Here is a 23,160-nt window from a genome sequence, read left to right on the forward strand (position 1 = left end):
TCTGAGTTTTGTGGCAGAGTGGGCAGCATGGATGGGTGGGTCTCAGAGACAGGGCTGCGTGGTCACTGCAAGCTCTGAGCCCCAGCAGCATTGCACAGACCCCTGGCAGTGATGCCCCCTCAGCAGCAGGGCTGTGGGGTGCTTAGTTTTGGCCAGGGCCAGCGCACAGAGTGTGTCCGTGCAGACTGGGGAGTGCACACAGATGTGAATGCAACGCTGTTCCCATCTGATGACCTGTTCCTGCTCTGATCCATGCCCCATTGGGGTGGCTCTGTGTGGCTGTACAAGCGCAGCATGGGCTGACGGGGCCGCGGGTGCCGCTGCCTCTCACCCATCCCAGACCTGACACATTTGCTATTTCGATAAACGCCTGCGTAAGCACCAGCAGGGAATTACTCGCGTGCTTGGGCAGCACTTTCCCAGCCGATCGAGTTACCGGTGACGTGAGGGGCAGCAGCTCCGGAGAGCACGCTTGGATTTTGGAGGTCTGGGCGAGCTCTGGGTACACCGTGCTCTCACAAAGGGCTGAAGGGCCCAGTAGGGTGGTGTGTAACCCCTGCCAGCACACACATGTGCTATCGCGGTGCAGGATGCCAACCCACGGGGCTGCATGGGTGCTCAGGGCGCTGCTGGCGCTGGTTTTGCAGTGGAGAAGATCCAGGCCATGTTCACGGTGCTGCGAGCCTTTGGCTCAGTGACCACTGGCCACAGCGGCAGCTCCACGCGCTTCTCCATGCTCCTGTCGCTGGATTTCAGCGCCACCGGCCGGATCACCGCTGCTCACCTTCAGGTACCCCTTGGCCCTGTCCCCTGATGAGGTGGGAGGGTTGTGGCTGAAATTTGGGCTCCGTGGGACAGGGGCAAACAGCCCGGCAGGGCTGGGGCAAGGAGCGATGCGATGCTCTGCTCTGCTTCTCCTGGACCCAAAGTGCTCCAGATCATAGCCAAGCTTTGTCAGCAGCGTGGCAGGGTCCCCCGCAGCCCCTCGCCCCCTCCCCAGGCAGGAAGCACAGGACGGTGCTGGAATGAAACGTTGATGAGAAAATGCATAATTCAACATTTCATTAGCAGCACCTTACAGCCTCCAGCAGAAGCATCTGGAGGCTTTTATCACTGTCAGGGCTGTCACACAAAGGTGCTTTAATGGGAACTGCTTGTGCCCCCACACCTCATCTGATGGGGGAGAGAGGGCTTGAGCTCATGTCCACTCCTGGGGATGCCAGAGCTGCCTCATGGCAAGAAGTCAATGGCCTGGCATGGAGTGGGGACATGCCCCTGGTCTCTGGACCCCCAGTACCATCCTGGGATGCTCATGGGGAGGACAGGGCAACTGGATGGTCCCAGCTCCACAGGGAACCATTCCTGGTGGCACTGGTGGCATTGAACAGCCCTGGCACGGCCAGAGGCTGATCTGGGTTTGTCCTGGTCCCGGGCAATGACTTATCCTGGTCTCTGGCAATGGCTTATCCCAATCCTCCCCCTGCCCATCCCTGGGGGCTGCCGCTTACACCTTCTCCATCCCCCCAGACCATGCTGCTGGAGAGGATCCGCGTTGCCCAACAGCCCCATGGCGAGAGCAACTTCAACGTCTTCCCCCTGATGCTGGCGGGGCTGGATGCGGCGCAGAGGTGGGTGCGTGGCCTCCATGGCTCTGCTCCTCGCTTGGCTGAGGGGTACCCCCACTTCTGGGGGCTCCCCATGATTTATGCCCAAGTATGCTCCAGCAATGTGGTTTTGGAGACTTCTCTGATAAGAAATTGTGAGGGTGATCACATTAGAGATGCTGCAGAGACTTTTACACATATATTAGGGATTTTTCTAGGGAACAGGGGTGTTTTCTGGTTCTCTATTTGCCCCATCACTAAAATGGAAACTTCCTTGCCCACTTCTGGTTTTCCCCTCAGTCTGCACATGCTGGGCCAAGGGTGCTGCCCAGGGCTGTCCCCCTGCCCAGGGCAGAGCCACAGGAGCCTTTTCCGATGAGGCTCTTTGGACACTGCTGTAGAGGCCAAGGGGTCTGGGGGGGGTTGGAGATGCTCCCCAGGAGAGGATGGGGGTGGTTTTGGACAGTGCTGGGGGTGAGGGGGGAGCTTGTGTCTCATTATTGTCCCTGCTTCCAGGACAACGCTGCACTTGCACCAGGCAGCTGAGGGCAACACCTTTGGGATCAAACCCTTTGCGAAGGTAGGGAGAAATGCCAGAGACTTGCACCCCCATCATCGACCCTGGTTAAAGGATGTGTCGGGGTGCTGAGCTATTTGGGATGGTGCTGCCGCACCGGGTGTGTGGAGGGCGGTGAGGAAGGGTCTGCCCAAACACCCTGCAGCACCCCAAGGGAGCTGCCAGGACCCTGTCTGTGTCTGAGTTTTGAACACCCCCATCCTCCCCAGGGACAGATCCTGCTGCTCTAGGGCCAACAACCCCCAACATTTTCCTGGGGCAGCGGCTCCGGGGGAGTGAGCGCATCCTTTGGAGGGCCCAGAATACAATTTTTCGGGGCTAAAAGTCCTGCAGTTGGTTTCCAGCAGCAGGTCCGCATCAGCCCGAGCCGCTCACAGAGATCAGACAGATTGCCCACGAGCCCGAACACCGGGATGAATTGCAGTGATTTGCAGTTACATCATCTGTGGGTGAATTCATTAATCGATCTTCATTAGGGAGCTGCTGCTCCACTCTGGCAGCTCTAGGGAGGGCACTGGGGGGGACCATAGTCCTTGCTCTGCTGGCGCAGCAGCACTTTTGGGTTCAGTGATGGGGTTTTACCCCAATTCCTGGGTTCCCCATCCCTGCACAGAGGGTTTTCCTGCTGGGATGCATTCCCTATATATGTCCCTGGAAAGCCAAGCTAAGCCACTCAGTTTGGTGTGGCACAGGAGTGTTGTCTGAGGAGCTCCAGGGATGCTGGGGATGGGGGTGTGGAAGGATGAACCCCCCAAAATCTCCCCTGGGGATGCAATCCTGCACTGCAGCCCTGCCTGGCTTAGTGGGGACATTGCCAGGGCACTGTTTGCCTGCTCTGGATCCAGCCCTGAAGGAAAACTGGAATGAGGGGGTCTGCTTCTTTTAGGAGTCAGCTGGAGTTTGGGGACGTTTGTCAGACTTTTCCTTTCTGAACGGTGCTGTGGATGCTGGGACTGAAAATCCCATTGGTGGCTCCCCAGCCTTCATCCCTGCAGGTGGTGGGGACAGACAACCCCTGCATGACACCAGTGCCATGAGTATTTGGGGTGTTCGCTTGAGTCTGGAGAAATCACAGCCTGCAGCTGCATTTTCTCATCAGTAGTTGCCCCACAGGGCTCTGCAGGAGCCAAAACCCTTTAGCCCAGGTCCTGGCCAGGATGAGGCTGCTGCGTCTTGGCCCTGGGGCCACATGTGTCTGCATGGAGCAGCCCCACTTCAGAGGGAGAAAGCCCCCATCTCGCTTGGTGCTTTCTTTGCCAAAACAATTGTGGGAGCCATGGACTGGGTGGGAACCACCTCCTGAAGTGGAAATTACGTGTAGTTGTATGAAGACATACCGAGGCTTGCTCCTGACAGCAGGCTCTCGAGGAACCTGCCAGGGGTGTCCCCTGTTGCTGCCCAAACTCTTCCTACGCTTCCTTATTGTATGGTTTCCCCTATGGTTTTTATGCCCTTTTGCATTCCCCCATTTGAGTCCCTGTCCCCACTGTCCAGGATGCTCTGACATTTCCCCTCCCTCATCCACAGCCCGAGGAGAAGCAGAAAGCCTCGGCGGCCTTCGCCCAGCTGCGGGCGGCCATGGGCACGCTGGGCATGGCGGCGGAGGAGCAGGCGGCCATATGGCGCGTCCTGGCCGGCATCTACCACCTGGGAGCCGCCGGGGCCTGTAAAGGTAAGGGGGCCCTGGCCTCTCCTCCCCCCAATCTCATCACAGTGCCAGGGTTGCGTCCCGGTGGTTTTAGGAGCTTGGGTGTGTTGGACACTGGGGATGGTGCTCGCCTGGAGGCTGTGGCCTGGTTGCTGGCTCCGAGCCCTGTGCTGCCCATGGATGATGGGGTCCTGCCCATGGGGGCTGCAAGGGGTCCCCTGGTCCTCACTGGGAAGGACTGGGGTGGGTAACTGGTTTGCTGTCACGTTGTCTGCAGTGACACCGCGAGGGGACAGCTCCAGGTAGCCGTAATTTTATCATCTCTTGAGCGCCTAATACAGTAACTGAGTTATAATAGGACGAGTCTGGATGGAGATTGTGTTTGTAAAGACTTTGTTAATACAGGCGTATAGAAATTGTCTTATCCCTTCTAAATTATTTTAAGATGTGCTCCAACCCATTTTAGAGACAGCCACATTGATTTACACACTTCAATTTATGAGGGCTGCATAAAGGCTGCTGTAAACCAAGCCGTAGACATTTATAAATGTCTCTGCAACATGTCATAACACATCTTATGGTAATTTATGCCATTAATCATTTATTAATTATTTTAAGAGGATGAACGCTGTTGTCACTTATGGCGACTTCTTTCTCCTTCTCTTTCCCCATCTCCATCTCCCCCAGCGCCCTTCAACTTTTAAAAAATGACTGTTGTCTCGGGCTGAAGTGTGGGATAAAGCTCTTGGCAAAACGTCCCAAGCATCCCCTGAGCTGGTCTAGGAGAGAATCGAGGGCTGAATTCAACAAATCTTGGTTTGTGGTTATTTCGGTGTGAATAGGGACGTTATCAGCGAGCCCGAGCAGGGCTTGGGCGCGGGATTAACAACCAGAGCATGTCTCAGCATCGCTCGCCCCGGTATCGATTCCCCCGGTGCGCGTCAACAAAAGGGGAGGAATGAAAGGAAATATGGATGAAAAATGGATCAAAGCCGGATGGAGAAAAAGCCTCAGTGGGGGCGATGACTCTTTTAATGTGGTTAAACCTGTCTCCTGATAGCCATCGCCCCCCTTCCCCTCTCAGGCGCTTTGAAGTTGCGCATTTCAAATCCTCTCCTTGAGATCTCACCAAAGGGAGCCTCGGCGCTGGTTTTTCGCTGGCATTCGGGAGCACAGCCCCCCTCACGCGGTGTGCCCCGACGCAGGTTAAATGCCTTTTTTTACCTTCTGCTGGTGGCTGTGGTCTTGTCACAGATTCGGTGTGTGCGGGAATAAATCAGGAGGGAATAGCACCACCTCTCTCTGGCTGAGAGCGGAAAATAACGTTTGCAGCTAGAAAAACACGGAGAAGAAAAGGCTGAATTTCAAAAGCCTGCTCGGTCCGGGTGTCAGCGTTTCCCATTGCCTTTGAATCGCTTTGGAGAGGCTCTTTTTGTGCAAAAGCAGCCTGTCAGCCCGAGGCCAGCGGGCACCCGAGGTACCCATTCACCAAAGTGCTCCCGGTCCCCTTTGGGGGCTGCAGAACATGACATATTTTCATTTAGTCGTTGCCTTTTTAACAGGGAAGGCGGTTTCAGGCGCAGCCGGGGGTCAGCATTCAGCTCGCTCTCACGCTGTCCCTTTTGCTGACTGATATAAAATAAACCCTCGCAGCTCCCTTTTATGGAGGCGACTGCGTTTCCAGCAGCCCTGATGGCACAGGGATGGGGTCAGGCAGCAGGGACAGATTTGGGGGTTTGGTATGGGAGACCCCCAGCAAATAGCACAGGAGCAGTGCCCAAGCTGCCAGCATGGACCAGGCTGGGTCCTGCATGGCCCCACCGCCGCAGCATCGCATCCCTGGGGGGCAGGAGAAGGAGCATCCCTGTTTCAGACCTGGGAAACTGAGGCACTGCGTGGTTTGGAGATGGGATAGTGCCGCCTGGAGCAGACGGAGGGGCTGACTTATTGCTTTACGACCGAAGCTGACAAAAAAAAGCCCTAAACCTGCATTACTGCTGCTGTTTTACAGCCTCTGAGATGTAGCGACCTTTCCTTAATTGATGTGGAAATGACACTTTGTTCTTAATCCCACTCCAGCTCAATGCCCAGCTTTACCCTAATGTTTTATCACTGCCTGTTGCTAAAAGGCGGAGGGAGCAGCGTCCCCATAACCAGCACCACACCAGTGTTTCCCTTTGCTGACCAATCTATTGGTCCCTGGGGTGGTCACTGATGCTCAGGCATCACCGCTCATGTTCCTGGTGCCCGGATTCTTGGAAAGGGTTGCATCAGGGCTCTTGCCAATTTTCCTCTCTCTGCTAAAACCTTTTGCTCTTTGGCGCCTGGGTTTTCTCACCGTAGCGGGCTGGTTTTGCGTGTTTGGTTCTGGGTAGGATGGTGCCTCTGTGCTTCATGAGCTGCATCCCGCAGGAGCAAGGGGTTTTGCCTTGGTGAAGCCTGGTGGCTGCATGGGAAAGCCCTAAACCGAGGTGAAACGGTCCCTTGGTGACCATGCAGCCGCTGACCCTGTGCGCTGCAGAGGCCTTGGGGCTTATTTTCTCCAGACAGGAGGATTTAGGCAGAATGATGTGTCCCCCCACTCCCAGGGCAGGAGGACCCCGGTTTGTAGTGTGAATTGGGCATCATATTTGGGCCATCAGCACCATGGCTCTGGTCTCCCCACTCACTGAGTTATGGCACTATCTGTTCAGTGCCCTGACATCTTTATTACAAACACTTGGGGAAATGAAGCCGGAGTGGCAGATTTCTTTAATCACGCTACTACACAGCTCTTCCCATTCTTATATATGGGCTTTAATATGTCGTACATCAGGCAACGGGTCAGCGGAGAATAGACTGGAGGATTTAGTGCAGGACAAATAAATTAACCATTCAGGCCAGGAGGAGCCTCCTCGTTCTGTCCTCTCCCAGGGTAACACAGAGGAAGAAATGGGGTTTCTTTTATTATTTGTCCCATTAGCAGTGCAAGGGTTTTAATGCCAAAACAAGTGGAAGAAAAAGGATAGGGTGCTCCAAGCCCATGGTGCGGATCCAGCTGGGATGGGAATGGGGGAATGGGGTCCAGCCCCTTTGGGCTTCCCTGCTGCTCCCCAGGCTTCTCAAATTAAAAGAAAAAGTAGGAAAAATAGAAAAAATATAAAAAGTAGAAAAAACATAAAAAATACAAAAAGTAGAAAAAAATAGAAAAAAACCCAGAAAAAGTAGGAAAAAAGAAAAAAATATATTAAAAGAAATAGAAAAAATAGAAACCCAGGTGCTGCATGCGTGGGCACAAGAGCGAGACGAAGCCAGTGCTGACCCTGTACTTTCCTACTGCTTCTCTTAAATATTAAATGGGCTGAAGTAATTACCTTTTAGGTGTTGAAGCTGGTGTGTTTTACAATGGTCACAGTAGACCCAGGAGGGCTGCATGCCGCTGCTGCTCTTTATATTTTATGAAGTTTGAAATGGTGCCCGGCCTCTCTGGGGGCTGCCGAGGTGGAGGCAGATCTGCAGTTGGGCAAGCTGTAGTGGCTGTTTTGGGGTCCTGGAGTAGCTGGTATGGGATGCTGGTGGGGGATACTGGAGTGACTGATATGGGATGCTGGAGTGACTGATATGGGATGCTGGAGTGGCTGATGTGGGATGCTGGAGTGGCTGATGTGGGATGCTGATGTGGGATACTGGAGTGATTGGTGTGGGATGTTGGCTGTGGAGTCCATGCAGCCCCATCCTCACAGCCCCTCCTGCTTCCTGGATGCAGCAGCATGAGCTCTGCTGTCTGAGGGGGCTGAGGCTCATCTCAGCTGAGATGAAAACAAGTGAAAACCAAAAGAAATCAAAGCCCAGGTTGTTGAGGCGATTCCTCCGTCTGCTCCGGTGCAGCCCTTGATGTTGGAGTCCTTCAGACAGAGTGAAAAACAATGGGAAAAGATCAAAGAGGGAGAGAAAGGGATGTGACTCGTGCTGTGAAGCACCCCCCAGCTTTGTGCATCACCCTGGCGGGGAGTGGGGAGGGTCCCTGGGCCGGCTCCTCACCCATCACCACCCAAAAGCCCAACCTTGAGCTCTCTGGGTGACTTTGCTTCCATTTCTGCTCATGTTCCTGAGCGTGAACCACCCAGCTGCCTCTGCAGCACCTTTCCTCCCCAGATTTGTAGAAGGATTTATCCCGCAGATTGCTTCCCTATTGATTTTAATCATTAAGCTGGGATCGGTACCGCTGGGTATGAATAATGTGTGCCAGCTCTGTTTGCTGAGCAGGAGCGCAGCTCTCGGCTGATGGGGACAGCAAACAGTGCTGGGGCTGGGGAAGGTGAGCCGGGATTTGGAGGGATTGGTTTCTAATCCCATCAGCTTCCAGTAACGCATCTGCTGCTTTGCTCCACCAAAGCTCTTGAAATGCACAGCGGTACTGGTGCTGTGCTGGCAGCAGGAGCCCTGGTAGGCCATATAGTCTGCATGGGTCCTGGCTCACCTCAAAGCATCTCATAGGATTACAGGATCATTTGGTTGGAAAAGACCTTTAAGATCATCCAGTCCAACCATAACCTGTCTCCTTGGAGCAGGGCTCCTCTCTGCTTGCTCAGCTGGGATGCTCTGAGCACCTGGGGACCACTACAGCGGGGAAAATCAGTACAAAAGCATTGGTTTAGATCCTTAAAGTTTTGAACTATCTTCTGAACGAACAAAAAACCTCCTCTTGTGTGAAATGATTGCCCAAGAGACAAATCCATCAACCTTTCTGAAGCCAGCCAGCCTTTAATATGATAAGTGTCATGCAAAGCTGAGAAAATCCTTACAGCTGTTGGTGGGAGAGGTTGGAGCACAGGGAGGGCAGCCCCATGCTCTGCACGCTGCGGCAGCAGAGCTGGCCGGGCCAGTTTTGGGGGATGGAAGGAAACTGGGGTGCACTGGTACAACATCGCCACCTGCCTCCCCATCCCATACTGCCATCGGCACTCCTTTTTGGGTTTATTTTGATGCTGCACATAGAAGCGGGTAGGGTTTGCTGGGGAGACCGAGTCTGCGCTGGGGCTGGCTCTGCCTGAGCCCCCCGTGTCCCTCTATGCAGTGGGCAGGAAGCAATTCATGAAATTCGACTGTGCGAGCGCGGCGGCGGAGGTGCTGGGCTGCGAGCTGGAGGAGCTGACCACAGCCGTCTTCAAGCACCACCTGAAGCAGATCCTGGCCCAGGCGACGGCGCGGGGCCGGCGGCCACCGCCAGCAGAGGAGAGCCCGGCAGGTAGCGGGGTGCTGCATCCCTTTTGCCTTTATTTACGGGTGGTACGGAAACACTGTGCTCTGCACGCTGCGGGGAGGTAATTCACCCTTTGCTTTACAGGCAATGAGGTGCATTTGGGTGTGTGCATATTAATTGAATCAATAATTGTGCTCTGTTGTGTAGCTACCTCAGCTCTATGGCTGACCCTGCCTGGGACACACAAAAATCAGGTGAATTCAGACAATGCCCCTGGCAGAGAAGTGATGTGGCTTAAATGCTGGGAGAGCATTTAGGAAAAGGGGAAAAACCCCCAGAGCAGGAGGGCAGGCATCCTTCCCCTGCACCTGCGAATAAAGCTGTGCTGGTGCTGTGCTGCGAGGAGATCTGGACACGGCAGGGAGTTGTGTTCCTGCTGCTGAGCCACTGTAAACATCGAATTAATGCGTGGATCTAAGCACAGGGGCAGATCCAGTGTGTAGGTGGCAGGGGGATGTAAGATATCGCACAACTTTAAGGTCAGCTTTTCCATACCTGACTCATCCTCAGTGGCACAGTTACAGCAGGGGCCCTGGAAGTTCTTCTGATAAAAGCCAGAACTGGCCTTTAACGTGTCAATAGTTTTGTTTCTTAAATACAGATTAAGCAGGAGGCCCTGGAGGAGCTGGGGGCAGGTGGGTGGATGTGCACTGTTTGTGTACCCAGAGCGATGCTGTGCTGGGTGGGAGCCGTGGGGGCCATCTCCTGCCACCCGGACTCAGCCAAAATTAATGACATGACTTTGCCTGCTCTTCTCTGACCGTGCTAGGGCCAAAGATGTCAGGAGTGGAGTGTGTGGAGGGGATGGCTTCAGGTCTCTATGAAGAGCTCTTTGCTGCGGTCGTCTCACTTATCAACAGGTACGGAGCTGGGGGGGTGCTGAGGGGCTGTGGGCCATGGCTCCTTCTCCTGGCGCTGGTGAGGAGCAGCCTTTGCTGGGGGCTCTCCAGGGAGAGGCACGACGCAGGCAACCATGCAACCAAAAGAAAGTTATATGGATATCGTAGCATCATCAAATCATTAAGGTTGGAAAAGACCTCTAAGATCATCAAGTCCAACCCTCAACCCAACCCCACCATGCCCCAAAGTGCCACATCTATGCATTTTTTGAACCCCTCCAGGGATGGTGACTCCACCACCTACTTGAGCAGCCCCTTCCAGTGCTTGACCACTCTTTCAGTATGGAAATGTTTCCTAATATCCAACCTAACCCTCCTCAATCTCCATCTGAAAGCGCTGTTTGCAATCCTGAAGCTGCACAGAATAGGACGTCGTGGCACGGAGAGGAGCAGCCCGGCTGCTGATTAATAAATAGATGTGACTTTGCAGACTGCAGGCAAGGTTACCAGTATGGGCAGAGCCATAAACCAGTCAGGGCATCCCCAGCGAGCCCTGTGGATGCGTGGCAGGAAAAGCTGGGTTGTGGAAGAGGATGGAGACGTCCTCACTCTGCCTGTGTCCACTAGAATGGGAAGGGAGGGCATCCTGTGTGGCCTGATGTACTGCTCTCTTCAGGTGGTGTAAATCCAAAATTATCTACTCGGATAAATGGGATAATTTAAGGATCTGGCCCCAAAACCGCCCCATTTTCTCAGTTCCGATGCGCAGCTCCGTTTGTTGAAGTCAGCAGCCGCATGAAAGCTGGTGCCCAAAATACTCTGTGTCGTTGCTGCAGGTTTATTTTAACCTGCGGTTATTTAACCTGCAGAATATTTTTATTGTAATTCCTAGCAACCACGGTCCAAAGGGAAATTGCTGATGGTACTCAAAGGGCTGACAGGAGCAAAATGTTGCTGATTCTCCTGAATAACAGCGTCAGCTCTGGCTGTGACCTGGGCCCCTCTTCCCTTCAAAGGCAGCTTTGTTTTGGCTGGCTTTATTTTCCCCACCAGCCCACCAAAGCCTATTAAACCATTGCAGCAGTGGCCCAGGTGAAGAGGCTTTGTTTCAGTGCATCATGAAAATGTCGTTGTTTGTACAGTGAAAGTGAATCTTTTCAACTCTGGCTGTAACAGGGTGGTGCTGTGAAATTCTGCGAGCTATCCGTGAATATACTTCTGTTTCTTCATTCAGCCTTGTCCTTTCATGGTAGTGCTGGCATCCTTGGTGCCTTGTTATTGAGGAGTGAAATCTCCTTGCATCTCACCAGAGCAGCGATTTCTGCTTCAGAAATATGCATTAAAAACAACCTCAGAGGTTTCTCAGGGCCAGACTCCCCCACAGTCCTTATCTGAAATGCTGGAACTGGCTGCGAGCGATGTCTGGAGAAGCAAACACCATCTCTGTTTCTCACAAAGAGTAGGGGTGAAACGTAAGGGACGAGGCAATGAGCTGTGCTGGGAGATGTGGGAGATGCCTGACTGGGGACACTGGGATAGGGGGATACAGGGGGTGGTCGCTGCTGTGTGATACCCATCCAGGCATCTGTGTGTAAAACCCCATGGTGTGTGTGGCTCCTTCCCCAGGTCCTTCTCCTCCCAGCACCTCTCCATGGCGTCCATCACCGTGGTGGACACCCCTGGCTTTCACAACCCCCGGCATCAGCGTGGCGAGCGAGCGGCCACTTTTGAGGAGCTCTGCCGCAACTACGTGCAGGAGCGGCTGCAGGCTCTCTTCTACGAGAAAACCTTCGTTTTGGAAATGGAGAGGTACAGAGAGGTGAGGAGCGACTCAGTGGGTCCCAGTGACCAAATAACACACTATAACAGGAGGGATGCTTTGGAAATGAGGAGTCTGTGTGGAGCGGTAGCTTTGAGCTGGGTCTCTCATCCCCCCCACAGCCCATTCATGGATCCTTTTGGGTATTTGGGATGTGCCAGCAATGCTTGAGCATCCCTTTGGGCAGGCTTGTTCCAGCTCAGGAGGCTTTGTGCCCTTCTGGTGCTGCAGCTGAATTTTCCATCAGGTGATGAATAATAGAGACCAGAAAGGAAAATGATAAATTATTGCAGGAATACGCTGCTGAAAAAAAATCCACAAGCAGAGATGAACTTATTAAGTGTGCGGAAGTTACTTTAATACCTCTAGCCCTGGGAAAATGCTCGAATTCCCATGGCTTAATATTCACACATCACTTGTGCCAAGTAAGTGTATCTGTGCTCGTCGCTGGTGATGAATGTGTAGTTACTGGCCGCAAGCGAAAAATCTCTGAGCCTCTGAGCGAAACCTCGCTGTGTTACCATGGAGAGACGCTGATGTCGTGGCTCTTGCTGAGCATCCTTGCTTTGCAGGGGATCAAGGACAGCCCCTGCTTGCTCTGTGCCTCCCTAGGGGGTCCCTACACTCCAGGTTACAGCGTGGGGGTGTCAGGAGCGGGTGCTGGAGCCATGGGTGGGGGTAAGCCCTCACAGCCTAATCTCTCGGTTGAGAAAGGGAAACGATGCCTGCAAGCTGCAAATTAAATAATTGATGATTTTCTTGGTGTTTTCTCATTAAGTCTTCAGTTGTTACCATATCCATGATTTGTGCAGCTTGTCTGACACCCACAAAGCTCTGCAGAAGCCCTTGGGGTGTGGTGGTCCCAGCTGCCCTGCCCATGGGGGCAGACGTGGTCATGACCCCAGCACTGGATCCCGGCACCGTCCTCCTCCTCCACGCCACTGTGTCTCCTCTTGGCTTTCAGATGCTGGACGATGACTGAAGCAAGCTTTTAAATGATGTTTTCCAGGAAAATGTTGAGGTGTCTTTTGATCTTCCAGAGCGCTCGCCCCTGGCCACGCTGTCCATCGTCGACCTGAGCCCCTCACAGGTAACTGGTCCCCGTGATGGCAGTGGGTGCTGGTTGCTCTGGCCATGTCTGGAGCATCCCCCTGCTCAGAGGAGGGAGGGTTTCGGAGTGGGACCTCACAGTGGGTTTTGCACTGAGCAGCCCAGGCTGTTGCAAAGGCAGACACAGCATCATCCAGGACCTTTTTGGCTTTTTAAAACATGAGCACCCAATGTGGTCAGGCCCTGGGCACCCCTTGCAGCCTGGCCCCTCTGGGACACTGTGACTGCAGAGGTCTCAAGGGTGATGTCCAGTGCTGGATCAGGCCAGGAGAGCTTTGTGACCCTGGTCTGGGGCAGGGGACATGGACAGAGGTGCTGGGAGCAGGGTAGTGCGGCTGTGGCCGTGCCCACAGCTCTCCTGCCTGTTCCTGTCACCAAGGGCCATGTCCTTTTGGCAGCCACAGGTGCTGCCCCCAGGCCCGGGGTCCGACCGCAGGGGGCTGCTGTGGATCCTGGACGAGGAGGTGCTGATCCCGGGCTCCAGGGACAGCGCTGCCTTCGATCGCCTCTGCTCTTATTTTGCCACCAAGGGCCCTGAGCAGGAGGGTAAGTTTGGGTCAGCTCAGCTGCCCATCATTTGGCATCACCATTTAGCTTTGGAAATTTAAGAAACCATGCATCACATGAAATATCTTGGTGGGTGCCTCTTCTGGGATGCCGTTGCAGGGGATGGCTACGTGCGGAGGTGTGAGCAGGAGCTGCACTTCGAGATCTCCCACCAGCTGGGCACTGACCCCGTGCGCTACGACCTGGCGGGCTGGGTCAGCAAAGCCAAGCTCAACCTCTCGGCGGAAAACGCCATCCAGGTGCTGCAGCGGTCCAGGGTGTAAGTACAGGTGGGGTTGGGTTGGGGTGACCCCACCGTGAGTTGTTCTGGCTGGGGATGGGGTTTGCAGATGCCATAGGTTGACAGAGAGCTGTGCGGGGCATCCCAACGTGAGGAGAGGACCCAACATCCCAATGGAAAGGACCCGCAGCCTGGCCGATGTCAGAACCAGGGTGGGCAATGGCCTTGGTGTTGGCTGTGAGGGGTCCCTGCCCATCCCCCCAGTGCACAGCCCAGGTGATGGAGCTGATCTGGCCTTGGGTGGACAAGGAGGGGACAGGATCTGGAGTAGATCCCATCTGCAGGGCAGCCCAATGCATGCACTGACACGGGTGTTGCATTGCCAGAGTCCAGCTCTGCAGGGGGAAAACTGCAAGGAAGCTGGAAAAAACCCCACAGCTTTCAACCCAGCTTTGTGGGAATCTTGCGAGTTTGGTTAAGGTGGGGGGAGCAGACGCTGAGTGTGTTGACTGACAGCCATCAGGCCCCGGGGCTGGCTGACAGCAGAGAAACACTCTGTGTTGACAGCAGTCGCCACAGAGCGAGCTGGTGAACGATGCTGCAGTGCTCGGCTTCCCATCAACGCTGTCTGGGCTTTCTGACGGATCCGTGCCATTGATGTGGCACTTGGCAGGGACAGGGGGACCCCACGATCTCCTCAGCTCTGCAGTGCCATGGGGTTGAATGTTTTTGGCATGGGTTGGGTGTTTGGGATGGGTCGGGGCTGCGAGACATCCCCGGCCAAGGGCAGCTCCCCGCGCAGCAGCCGCACAGGTTTTCCCTGTGGCTTTGAGGAGCCTTGTAAAATAAATTGGAATTGAAATGTAACGGAGCAGCTGCAGCTGTCTGCACACGTGGAGTGATTTTAACCTTCTGCTCAAACAGTCCCGGCTCGTTTTGTTTCGGGCTTCGATTCAGGAGAGTTTTAATAGCGGTGAACAGCACCAAAACCGAATTTGGGGTGCCAGGCATTGCATCCCTGCTGAAGGGGCTGGAAAGCAGAGGGTCAACAGCACCAATGCTGAATTTGGGGTACCAGGCATTGCACCCCCGTTGAAGGGGCACCCCATCTCATTGCTCGCCCCAACAGGGATGCGGTGAAGGAGCTGGTGTGGGCGCGCTCGCAGGCGCCGCTGCCCTGCCGCGCTGTGGCTGGGCTGGAGGGCCGTTCTCAGACTGCCCTGCACCGCAACGGCTGTGTCAGGAAGACCTTTGCCAGCAGCATCGCTGCTGTGAAGAGGAGATCGGTGTGTGCCCAGCTCAAACTGCAGGCGGTGAGTGTGGGCACCGGGACCCTTGTGGCTTTGCACTGCTGCACATCCTGACCCCATGCAGCCCCTGCCTTGGACTCTCCTTAGCAGGGACCAGGGGTCACCAGTGCAGCTCTGAGTCCCACAGGGCTCTTAGCCCTGGACGCTGCTCTGGCCTCAAGCCTCCCCGACATCGCTGTTGCTCAGGGAAAGCATCCCTGACAAACAAATCATAGAGCAGATTACACGCGCACCTTGCTGTGCCGCCGCTTAATCCTCTTAAGCACTCAGACGAGCAGACACGTGCCGAGCTCTGGCTGATCTCAGCCATAATCAGGAGCCTAAAGTCTCCTGAGGAAATGGGGTGCTGTGTCCATAGCCCCTGGCCAGCCCGCTTTGGGGTCCTGCAAACCCTGACCAGCAACTTTCAACCCTGGTAACATTTTGTAGCCCATCAACCCAAAGCACGAGATGTTAGGGGGAAGGGTCCCACTCAGTGTCTGGCACCTCACACCCCCTCATCCCCTCCATCCCTGCTGACCTCTTTTTGCCTGGCAGGATGCACTCATCAACCTGCTCCGGCGATCCCAGCTCCACTTCATCCACTGCCTCGTCCCAGGACCCGGGATGGAGGGTTTGGAGGGGCCAGGCCCTCACCCCCCTGCGCCGCCCGATGCAGCCCCACAGCTGGACCTGCCCACCCTGCGAGCACAGCTGGAGGGGACCCAGCTCCTGGATGCCCTGCGGCTCTACCGCATTGGTACGCCCCGGCTCAGCCCTTTGCTCATCGTCTGCCCCTTGCCAGAAACCCCTCAAGTTTTTATTGCTGCTTTTTGCTGGGGTTCCTAGCCTGAGCACGGTGGCTGCATCTCTGGTGGGGTCCCCTCAGAGCATCTGTGGATCCTGCCCCAGCCGTGGTCACACCACTCACAGCATCCTTTGCTGTGTGCAGGACATCCCATACTTTGCAGCAGCCCCCACCGCCTGTTCCCTCCCCAGCATTTCGATGTGAGCCACGTGTCCCCAGCCATGTCCATCTGTCTGTCCCCAGGGTACGCGGATCGCCTGCTCCTCACCCAGTTCCGACGCCGCTTCCAGGTCCTGGCTCCAGATGTGATGAAGAAATTCACCTCTGCCTATGAGGTGCCGGACGAGAGCAAGGTGCGTCCCAGGCTCTTCCACTGTGCAGGGTGGGGATGGCAGGGGGGCTTTGCATCCTGCTCCTCTTCACCCTCCCCACGCATGCTCAAGCACGGGGGGATGTGAGTGCCCCCCAACCCACCCAGCTGCTCCTGGTGGATTGGCCTCACTCAGCTCCTCAGCCCGGAGCTTCTCCCCCTCGGGACCACTTTTTTACAAGGGCAGTAAATGTGCCCAGCGTGGGCTGTGATTGCCAATGTTATTGCACCACGGAGAGGACTTGGAGAAATCAGCCTGGAAATGCAGGCAGTTATTGCTGTTTTTTAATACTCGAGAGGAAACTGCTTTAAAATTCCTGCTTGCTGCGGCCTGTGCCTCCATCCTCTGTGCTTGGTGGGGCTCAGTTTGCAGGGCAGAGCACAAACTGGAGGGATGCACCGAGGGCAGGACCCATGCATTGGTCTGACCCTGCATGGCAGCACCCCATCCTTCACCCCAGCACCCCATCCATCATCCCAGCTCCCCCAAAAACCTACTGGCTGAGTACAAGCCAGGCAGCATCCCCAGGGACCCTACAGAGGATCCCAGTGACCAGGCATCACCTGGCTGCAGCCCAGGGTGGCCTCTCACTTTGTCCCACAGAGGCTGAAAGCCCAAGGAGCTCAGGAATGAAGGTGGAGATTTGCCAGTTGTATTTGTTTCATGACAAATTTATAGCAAAAATTGGGGAGAACCGCCCCTGCTCCGGGCCCAGGCTGTGAGCGAGCCGGGGGAGCCGAGAGGAGATGAATTAAACATGGGCACGTGCTCGGCTGTGCAAGCTGCCAGCCCCACGTCTGCAAACTCCTCTAAGACTTCGGGATTTAATAAGACAGGTTTGACAGTCGGAAAAGGTCAATATTGTTTTTAAAAGCTGTAAGGAGGCAGAGGGTGCCTCGTCAGCAACGTGCGAGCAGGGGGTTTGAAAAATCCCATCCTTTTTGCCACGTGGATTTGTTCGCTGAAGGCTGCTTCCCAGTAAGCTGCGTTAACTGGGCTGCTGCAGCACCGGTGATGTGTGGCTGTGGCAAGGGTGATGGTGCAGCAATAACCAACCCCACATTATGTGTGGGCTGGGATCATCCCACACAGCCTGGCTCCAGTCCCACCAGTGCTGCAAGAGTGGGGCATGGCCATGGTGCTGGTTCTTCCTCCCCCCCAGCACAGGTTTTGGTGCACTGTGGTGGCCCATAGCCCGTGCTCGGTCCCCGCTCACCTCAATATGTGCCTGGCTGCTGGCGAGGGCCAGGGCTGCATTTCTGCTGCAGGAAGGGGCTCCCAGAGCCAGGCCAAAATATTTCTCATGTGGGTTTGTCCTTGGTGGAGGAGACGTGTGAGGCAGCTGGAGGATGCTGTGTGAAGTATTAGCAGAGGATTTTTGTCGCAGTTTCTGTAGCCTTGGGGTTTTCAAATCTTCTGTTTGTCCAGACAGCATTTGCTGCCTTGGGGAAATGTACAGATTGCTGGCTGTTACATTTTGCACGTCAGTCCAGAGCTTGGAGTAACTGAGTTCAGATTCCCCTACCCCTCAGCACTCATCTCCTGCTTCTCTCCCTGCAGGAGGCTCAGCTCTGCACCGGTGGGCTCAGGGGGGCAACTCAGTGCTTCCCCCTCTGTGTTTGGGTCCATGGGCTGAGCTGGGTGGGAGGGGAGCACTGGAGGCTGCAGCAAAGCGGCACAGTTGGACCTGGGCTGGATAGTGCCAGGATGGGCTCATCATCACCTCCTGCTCTCAAGAGAGCTGGATGCACCCTTACTGGGTGTCCCTAAGCTGGATGCAGCCATGCTGGGTGCCCTAAGGATTTCAGCAGGCTCATCTCAGGGTGTAAATGCTTTCTGAGCAGCTCCATGCTCCTTCTCCGCAGGCCATAGAGGAGCTCTTCCAGGCGCTGGATCTGGAGAAGAGGAGCATGGCCATAGGACGCAGCCAGGTACGAGGGGTCTGGGCTCTGCTTTGTGCTGGGTGCATACGGGCCATGTCCAGAGCTTCCCAAACTGGAGTGGAAACCCATTCTCTGCTGCTCCCCACAGCGCCTAGGGAAACTAAACCTCCTGAAAATCAAGCAGAAGGCTCCTAATTCACATTTGAAAGCGTTGCCCTGGGTCAGCTGTGTATCTAATTATCAAAATCTGGCCCCTCATGACATTTGACCTCCTAATTAGCGTTGGTGTCTCACGGGAGCACATGGGACACGAGCAGCTCATGGCTTGGGTGGGCTGGGATTAACACTGCGGGGCCAGGCAGCTGCAGGTGCAAGAGTTGTCGCAGCAACAACATTTGAAGCGAAATGCAATAATCTCAAGGAAAAAATTAATTTTGCATCGGTGCTTGCCTTCAGCTCTGGGAGTCTATAAAGGAAGAATTCATGAAACGGTTCCGCGGAGCAAAATAACTTTCTTTTATCCTGCGCAGTGCAGTTTGCAATTATCTCTTCTATGAAACCCTTGTACTTAATCAATAGCGCGATAGCAGCTCCAGTCACATCTTGTTATAGAGGAGTTAGTTTTGCCATTGCTTTGAGCATTGATTTTGTACTGCCTTCTAAAGCTCACTGGCTTGTGAAGTTAATACAGACATTAATGAGACAATCAAATAGGTGGTGGAGCAATCATAGCATTATCTCAAGGAACTGACTTTCCTTGGAATTGTTCTTTGATTCAATTTGGCATCTTTAAAACGCAGCTCTTTAAGTATGCCACTGGCTTCACAAGTGTAATTCAGTTTTTAGTAAAGCTGTATTATGCAAATAGCGTGCAATGTTCGGGAACGATCAGTCCTGTATCCCGAGAGCTTCGCCAGGCAATGACCAGGAGATGTCTTACACTCCGAAAGATCGATACCGGGCTAAATTCGATGGCATCAGCAAATCTGTAACATTTATGAGGTGTTCCTGACAAGTTCAGTTAAAGAAAATGTTGCAGTTAATTTTGTTTTTCCTATTGTAAAGCTGCATCTTTGCTGTTACCTGTGTGTGTGCTGCCGGCAGAAGCACCCGCAGCGTCCATGCAGCGGTGGGGAACGGGCAGTGACCATTGGAAGGGTGTCAAGGACTTGCACACCTGGGGTGTGTAACCATTGCTTGCTGTCAGGTTTTCCTGAAGCCAGGGGTCATCTCCAGACTGGAGAAGCAGCGGGACAAGCTGATAACCCAGAAGATGATCCTGCTCCAAGCAGCTTGCAAGGGCTTCCTCAGTCGTCAGAAGTTCAAGAGGCTGAAGGTATCCATTCCTCAGGTCCTGGGTACCCTGTGCCCACCAAAACACAGGCTCTGGCTGCTGCAGGGGGTTGGTGCTGCTGTGGTACAGCCCAGAGCGTCCAAATTACAACAATTTGAGCAGAGCAGGCTGCTCCTTTGAATGATACCTGCCCCATGGTCAGCTGTGGGATGCCGCAGTCCAGAGCTTCTCCACCGCCTCATCCCTCTCCATCCCCAAGCCCAGCCTGGTCCATCCCAGTGGGCTCAGTTGTGGCTGGGCGAGGGGCACTGCTGGCCGTGTCTCCTGCAGATCCAGCGCCTCGCTGTCCGCTGCATCCAGAAGAACCTGGTGGTCTTCCAGGCCGTCAGGCACTGGTCCTGGTGGCAGCTGCTGAGCCGCGTCCGGCCCTTGCTCAGCGTTAACCTCGCTGAGGAGCAGCTCCGTGCTAAAGAAGTAGGCACCAAGTGATGATGGGGATGGGGATGGGACATTATGGGATGGGATGGGATGGGATGGGATGGGATGGGATGGGATGGGATGTTTTAGGGCCTCACCTTGGTGGGTCAGTCAACTTGGAAGTCACTTCTGCCAGGGCAGAGATGTTTTTCTGACCATCCTGAAGTCGTCATCTGTTCTTAGCACTGCACTATTTTCCCCCCCAGGTAGTGTATTTTTTGCAGAGGTGTGGCGGGAGAGAGAATTCTTCCCATAGTCTGTCTTCTCTGGACACCGCTCCTCCTCTTGCCTTAGTGAGATTTTAACAAGATGTTTTCAGGCTGGTTCAGATGAAATAAAAGCCTCTGTTTCTGGCTCCAAACCCACCTGGGATTCATCAGCCCCCATCACCCGTTAACCTTGGTTTTTATCACAACTCTGCACGTTCGGCTCCTGCTCAGTGTTGGACATCAAAGCAGGACACGGCTGCTCTTGCTGCCCAAAAAAGCATCACAAAAACCCTGTGCCTTTGCCCGTGTGCTGTGATAACCTGTCAGGGCCTAGCAATGCTCCGGGGGCAAAATTCAGGCGTTTGGCTGCTCGTCCGGGGCTTTTGAGGTTTGCTTCTTTCTCCCAAAATGCTCTCTGTACACACACCAGAGCTGACATTCCCTCCCATGAAATTCATGTCAGAAGCTGTAGTCCCGGCAATTTGCAGTGAGCAGCCTTCAAAGTCACCCGGTAAATTTTATTAATAAGGCAGCTATGTCTCTCCCGCTTATTTTTAACAGAAAAGGAGATTTTCATAAACAAACTGAGGACGCTGGAGCTCTCCACGTGTGGTTTTTTTTGCAATCTTCCCTAGGAGGAGCTGGCGGCGCTGAGACGGAAGCTGGAGAAATCGGAGCAGGCGTGCGGGGAGCTGAGGCAGAATGCAGAGAGGCTGGAGAGCAAGGTAGAGCCCCCCAAAAAGCCACTGCCACTGCCCAATTGGTCCAGTTGGAATTTAAGCCATTTGGGATAAATCTGAGCACTAATTGCATTGCAGCTGGAGAAGTTGAGGTTGACAGGGGTCGCGTGTTCCTGTTGGCCCAGCAGCCGGGTGGCTGAGCAGGACAGACCGTGCTCACATGCAGAAAATGCAATTAATTCTCTGGGTTAATCATTCCCCTCTGCATTCACCTGCTGCTTGTTGCGAATGAAACTTAATGCTAATTAACTAGAATGATGTAGAAATCTGATGGTGACACTGCTTTGTGACAGGGTGCACTTACCCCTTCCCCTAAGCACTGCAGCTGCCAAAGGAGCACAGTGAGGACACTCAGGTCGATGTGGGGTGACCAGGACGCCCCAGCGATGCCTGGCCTGACCCCCTATTGTCCCCATAGATCATTGACCTGACGACGGAGCTGTCGGACGAGCGGTACAAGGGTGACATCACCTGCCAGGCCCTGGACGGGGAGCGGGCAGAGAGGCTGCGGGGCGCCCGCGAGCTGCAGGAGCTGCAGGTAGGGGAGCCCCGAGCCGTGGGGATGGTGGCGATGCCCCATTTTTGGCACAGCCTTGGTGGACCTGAGTGCCCTGGAGCTGGGTAGAGCTGCTCCCTTCCTTCCCTGGGTTTCACCAGAGCAAACATGAGCAAGTGCAGAAGAAACTGGAGTTGGTGGAAAAGCAGCTGGAGGAGGCCCAGCAGCTGGTGCAGCTGCGTGAGATGAAGATCAGTGGCTCTGGAGGAGGTAGGGACGTCTCTTTGGGTGTGATGCATGCTCTGGACATCCAACCTGACCTGTGGGGCCAGCACGGCCACCCCAGTGGGGCAGCAAAGCTGCTTGCAATGGGCAGAGGATGAACTCCCCCCAAGCAGTGCTGCTCCCCCAGCCCCTGGCCACCCCAATGCGATTTTGGCACCCCCTCATTCTGCATTGCCTAAGATGAGGCTGCTAAGACACAAATGGGGTGGGATGGGATGGAATTGGCTTGTTTTGAGTTGGGTTGGGTTGGGATGGTTTGGGTTGGGTTGGGATGGGATGGAATTGGCTTGTGTTGAGTTGAATTGGGTTGGGATGGTTTGGGTTGGGTTGGGATGGGATGGATTTGGGATGGATTTGGGATGGGATGGGATGGTTTGGGATGGGATAGGATGGGATGGGATGACCACACACGTTTTGCTAAGGCAGTGGCACACGTGCTATGCAAGCTGGGGGAGCCCTGGGTGCGCAAAGCTGAGGTGAACCCCACAAGCTCAGTGCTGGTGTTCATGCCATACGGGAGCTGTGGTGCTGATGTATCTTTGCCCGTCCAACCCTGGCATAGAGCACCCCCAAGCATCTCTGGGTCTCTCTATTCACAGAGGATGATTGGCAAACACGCTTCGAGTGCGCGCAGACGGAGATCGCCTTCCTGCGGAAGCGGCTGGGGGGGGCGGGGGGGGGGCTGCGGAAGCGGCTGGCGCAGCTGGAGGAGCGACTGGAGTCCGAGCTGAGCGCCAGGACCGGGCTCGAGGAAAAGGCAAGCACTGCCGGCCCTGAACATGACAAATTCAACCTTGGTCAAGGGTGGAAAGCTGCTGAGTGGGGATGTGTCTTGGTGTTATCTGGCTTTTGGATACTGGACAGGGTTGTGCTCGCACCACCCATCACACGAAGAGCTGCTGATGGAAAGCCCTGGCAGCTCCCGAGCTTTGCTGTGAGGAGGCAGGGAGCCAATGTGCTTCCCTGAGTGGTGCTGGGGGACCAGGCCACTTCCCTTGAGGATAAAATAAAGAAATGAATATTATTCACGGTACATTAAAAAGTAATAAGAAAAGCAGCCCGGTCTGAGGAGCTTGGGTAAAGCAAAACAGCCCATTTGCTTTCAGACACTTAGTTGGGAATTACAGGCTTCATTACTGCAAGATCTTGCTTATTTAAAGTCATTGCTTAATGACTCCGTTCTGTGGCTGGCGAGAGCTCTGTGTGTCTCTGCCCCACGCACGATGTGAATCCCATGGGATCCAGCTCCTGGCCTTTCGCAGGGAAATGGGGTCAGGCGTGCACCCCTGGTGCAGATTTGCTGACTCAGCAGGGGGGGCTGGGATGCACCCAAGAGGATGCCCAGAGCGCGAGGGGTCAGGGCACCCAAATTTGTCCTTGCTTAGCGGAAGATCTCTGGGTGAACCATCCCTGGGGGGGAGCGGTTGAGGGCACAGTGCTGTGAGGTCTCACCATCAGCTTTGTCCACAGCTCGGCGCGGCACAGGCAGCATGCGAGGCAGCCAAACCAGCCAAGAAGGCGTCCCAGCAGCTGCGGCGGCGCTGCGGGCGGCTGGCCTGCGAGCTGGAGGATGCACGGGTGCTTGCCGACAGCCAGCAGAGCCGCAGTCACGAGCTGGAGAAGAGGCAGAAGAAGTAAGGCTGGTGGGGATGGGCCTGGGAAGGCTGGGGCTGGGGATCCTT

The 23,160-nt window shown here is 54.8% G+C and overlaps 1 protein-coding gene across 1 annotated transcript in view; it reads left to right on the forward strand.

Moving 5' to 3' along the window:
• Nucleotides 1–23,116, forward strand: part of LOC104542581 (unconventional myosin-XVIIIb-like) — a gene marked incomplete at its 5' end in the record, with an annotated part of 23,486 nt that extends 370 nt beyond the window's left edge. The window contains 21 exon segments of the mRNA XM_010186943.1: nucleotides 628–790; nucleotides 1,528–1,628; nucleotides 2,121–2,184; nucleotides 3,709–3,853; nucleotides 8,886–9,027; nucleotides 9,794–9,931; nucleotides 11,537–11,729; nucleotides 12,739–12,819; nucleotides 13,244–13,414; nucleotides 13,517–13,665; nucleotides 14,756–14,939; nucleotides 15,474–15,675; nucleotides 15,967–16,076; nucleotides 17,960–18,025; nucleotides 19,185–19,313; nucleotides 19,602–19,745; nucleotides 20,593–20,682; nucleotides 21,116–21,235; nucleotides 21,355–21,463; nucleotides 22,078–22,235; nucleotides 22,949–23,116. Coding sequence (XP_010185245.1) covers nucleotides 628–790; nucleotides 1,528–1,628; nucleotides 2,121–2,184; nucleotides 3,709–3,853; nucleotides 8,886–9,027; nucleotides 9,794–9,931; nucleotides 11,537–11,729; nucleotides 12,739–12,819; nucleotides 13,244–13,414; nucleotides 13,517–13,665; nucleotides 14,756–14,939; nucleotides 15,474–15,675; nucleotides 15,967–16,076; nucleotides 17,960–18,025; nucleotides 19,185–19,313; nucleotides 19,602–19,745; nucleotides 20,593–20,682; nucleotides 21,116–21,235; nucleotides 21,355–21,463; nucleotides 22,078–22,235; nucleotides 22,949–23,116 — 2,827 coding nt within the window.
• Nucleotides 23,117–23,160: the final 44 nt, after the last annotated feature.

This window comes from Mesitornis unicolor, unplaced genomic scaffold (genome assembly GCF_000695765.1).
Source record: "Mesitornis unicolor isolate BGI_N332 unplaced genomic scaffold, ASM69576v1 scaffold33690, whole genome shotgun sequence".
Classification (NCBI taxonomy): domain Eukaryota; kingdom Metazoa; phylum Chordata; class Aves; order Mesitornithiformes; family Mesitornithidae; genus Mesitornis; species Mesitornis unicolor.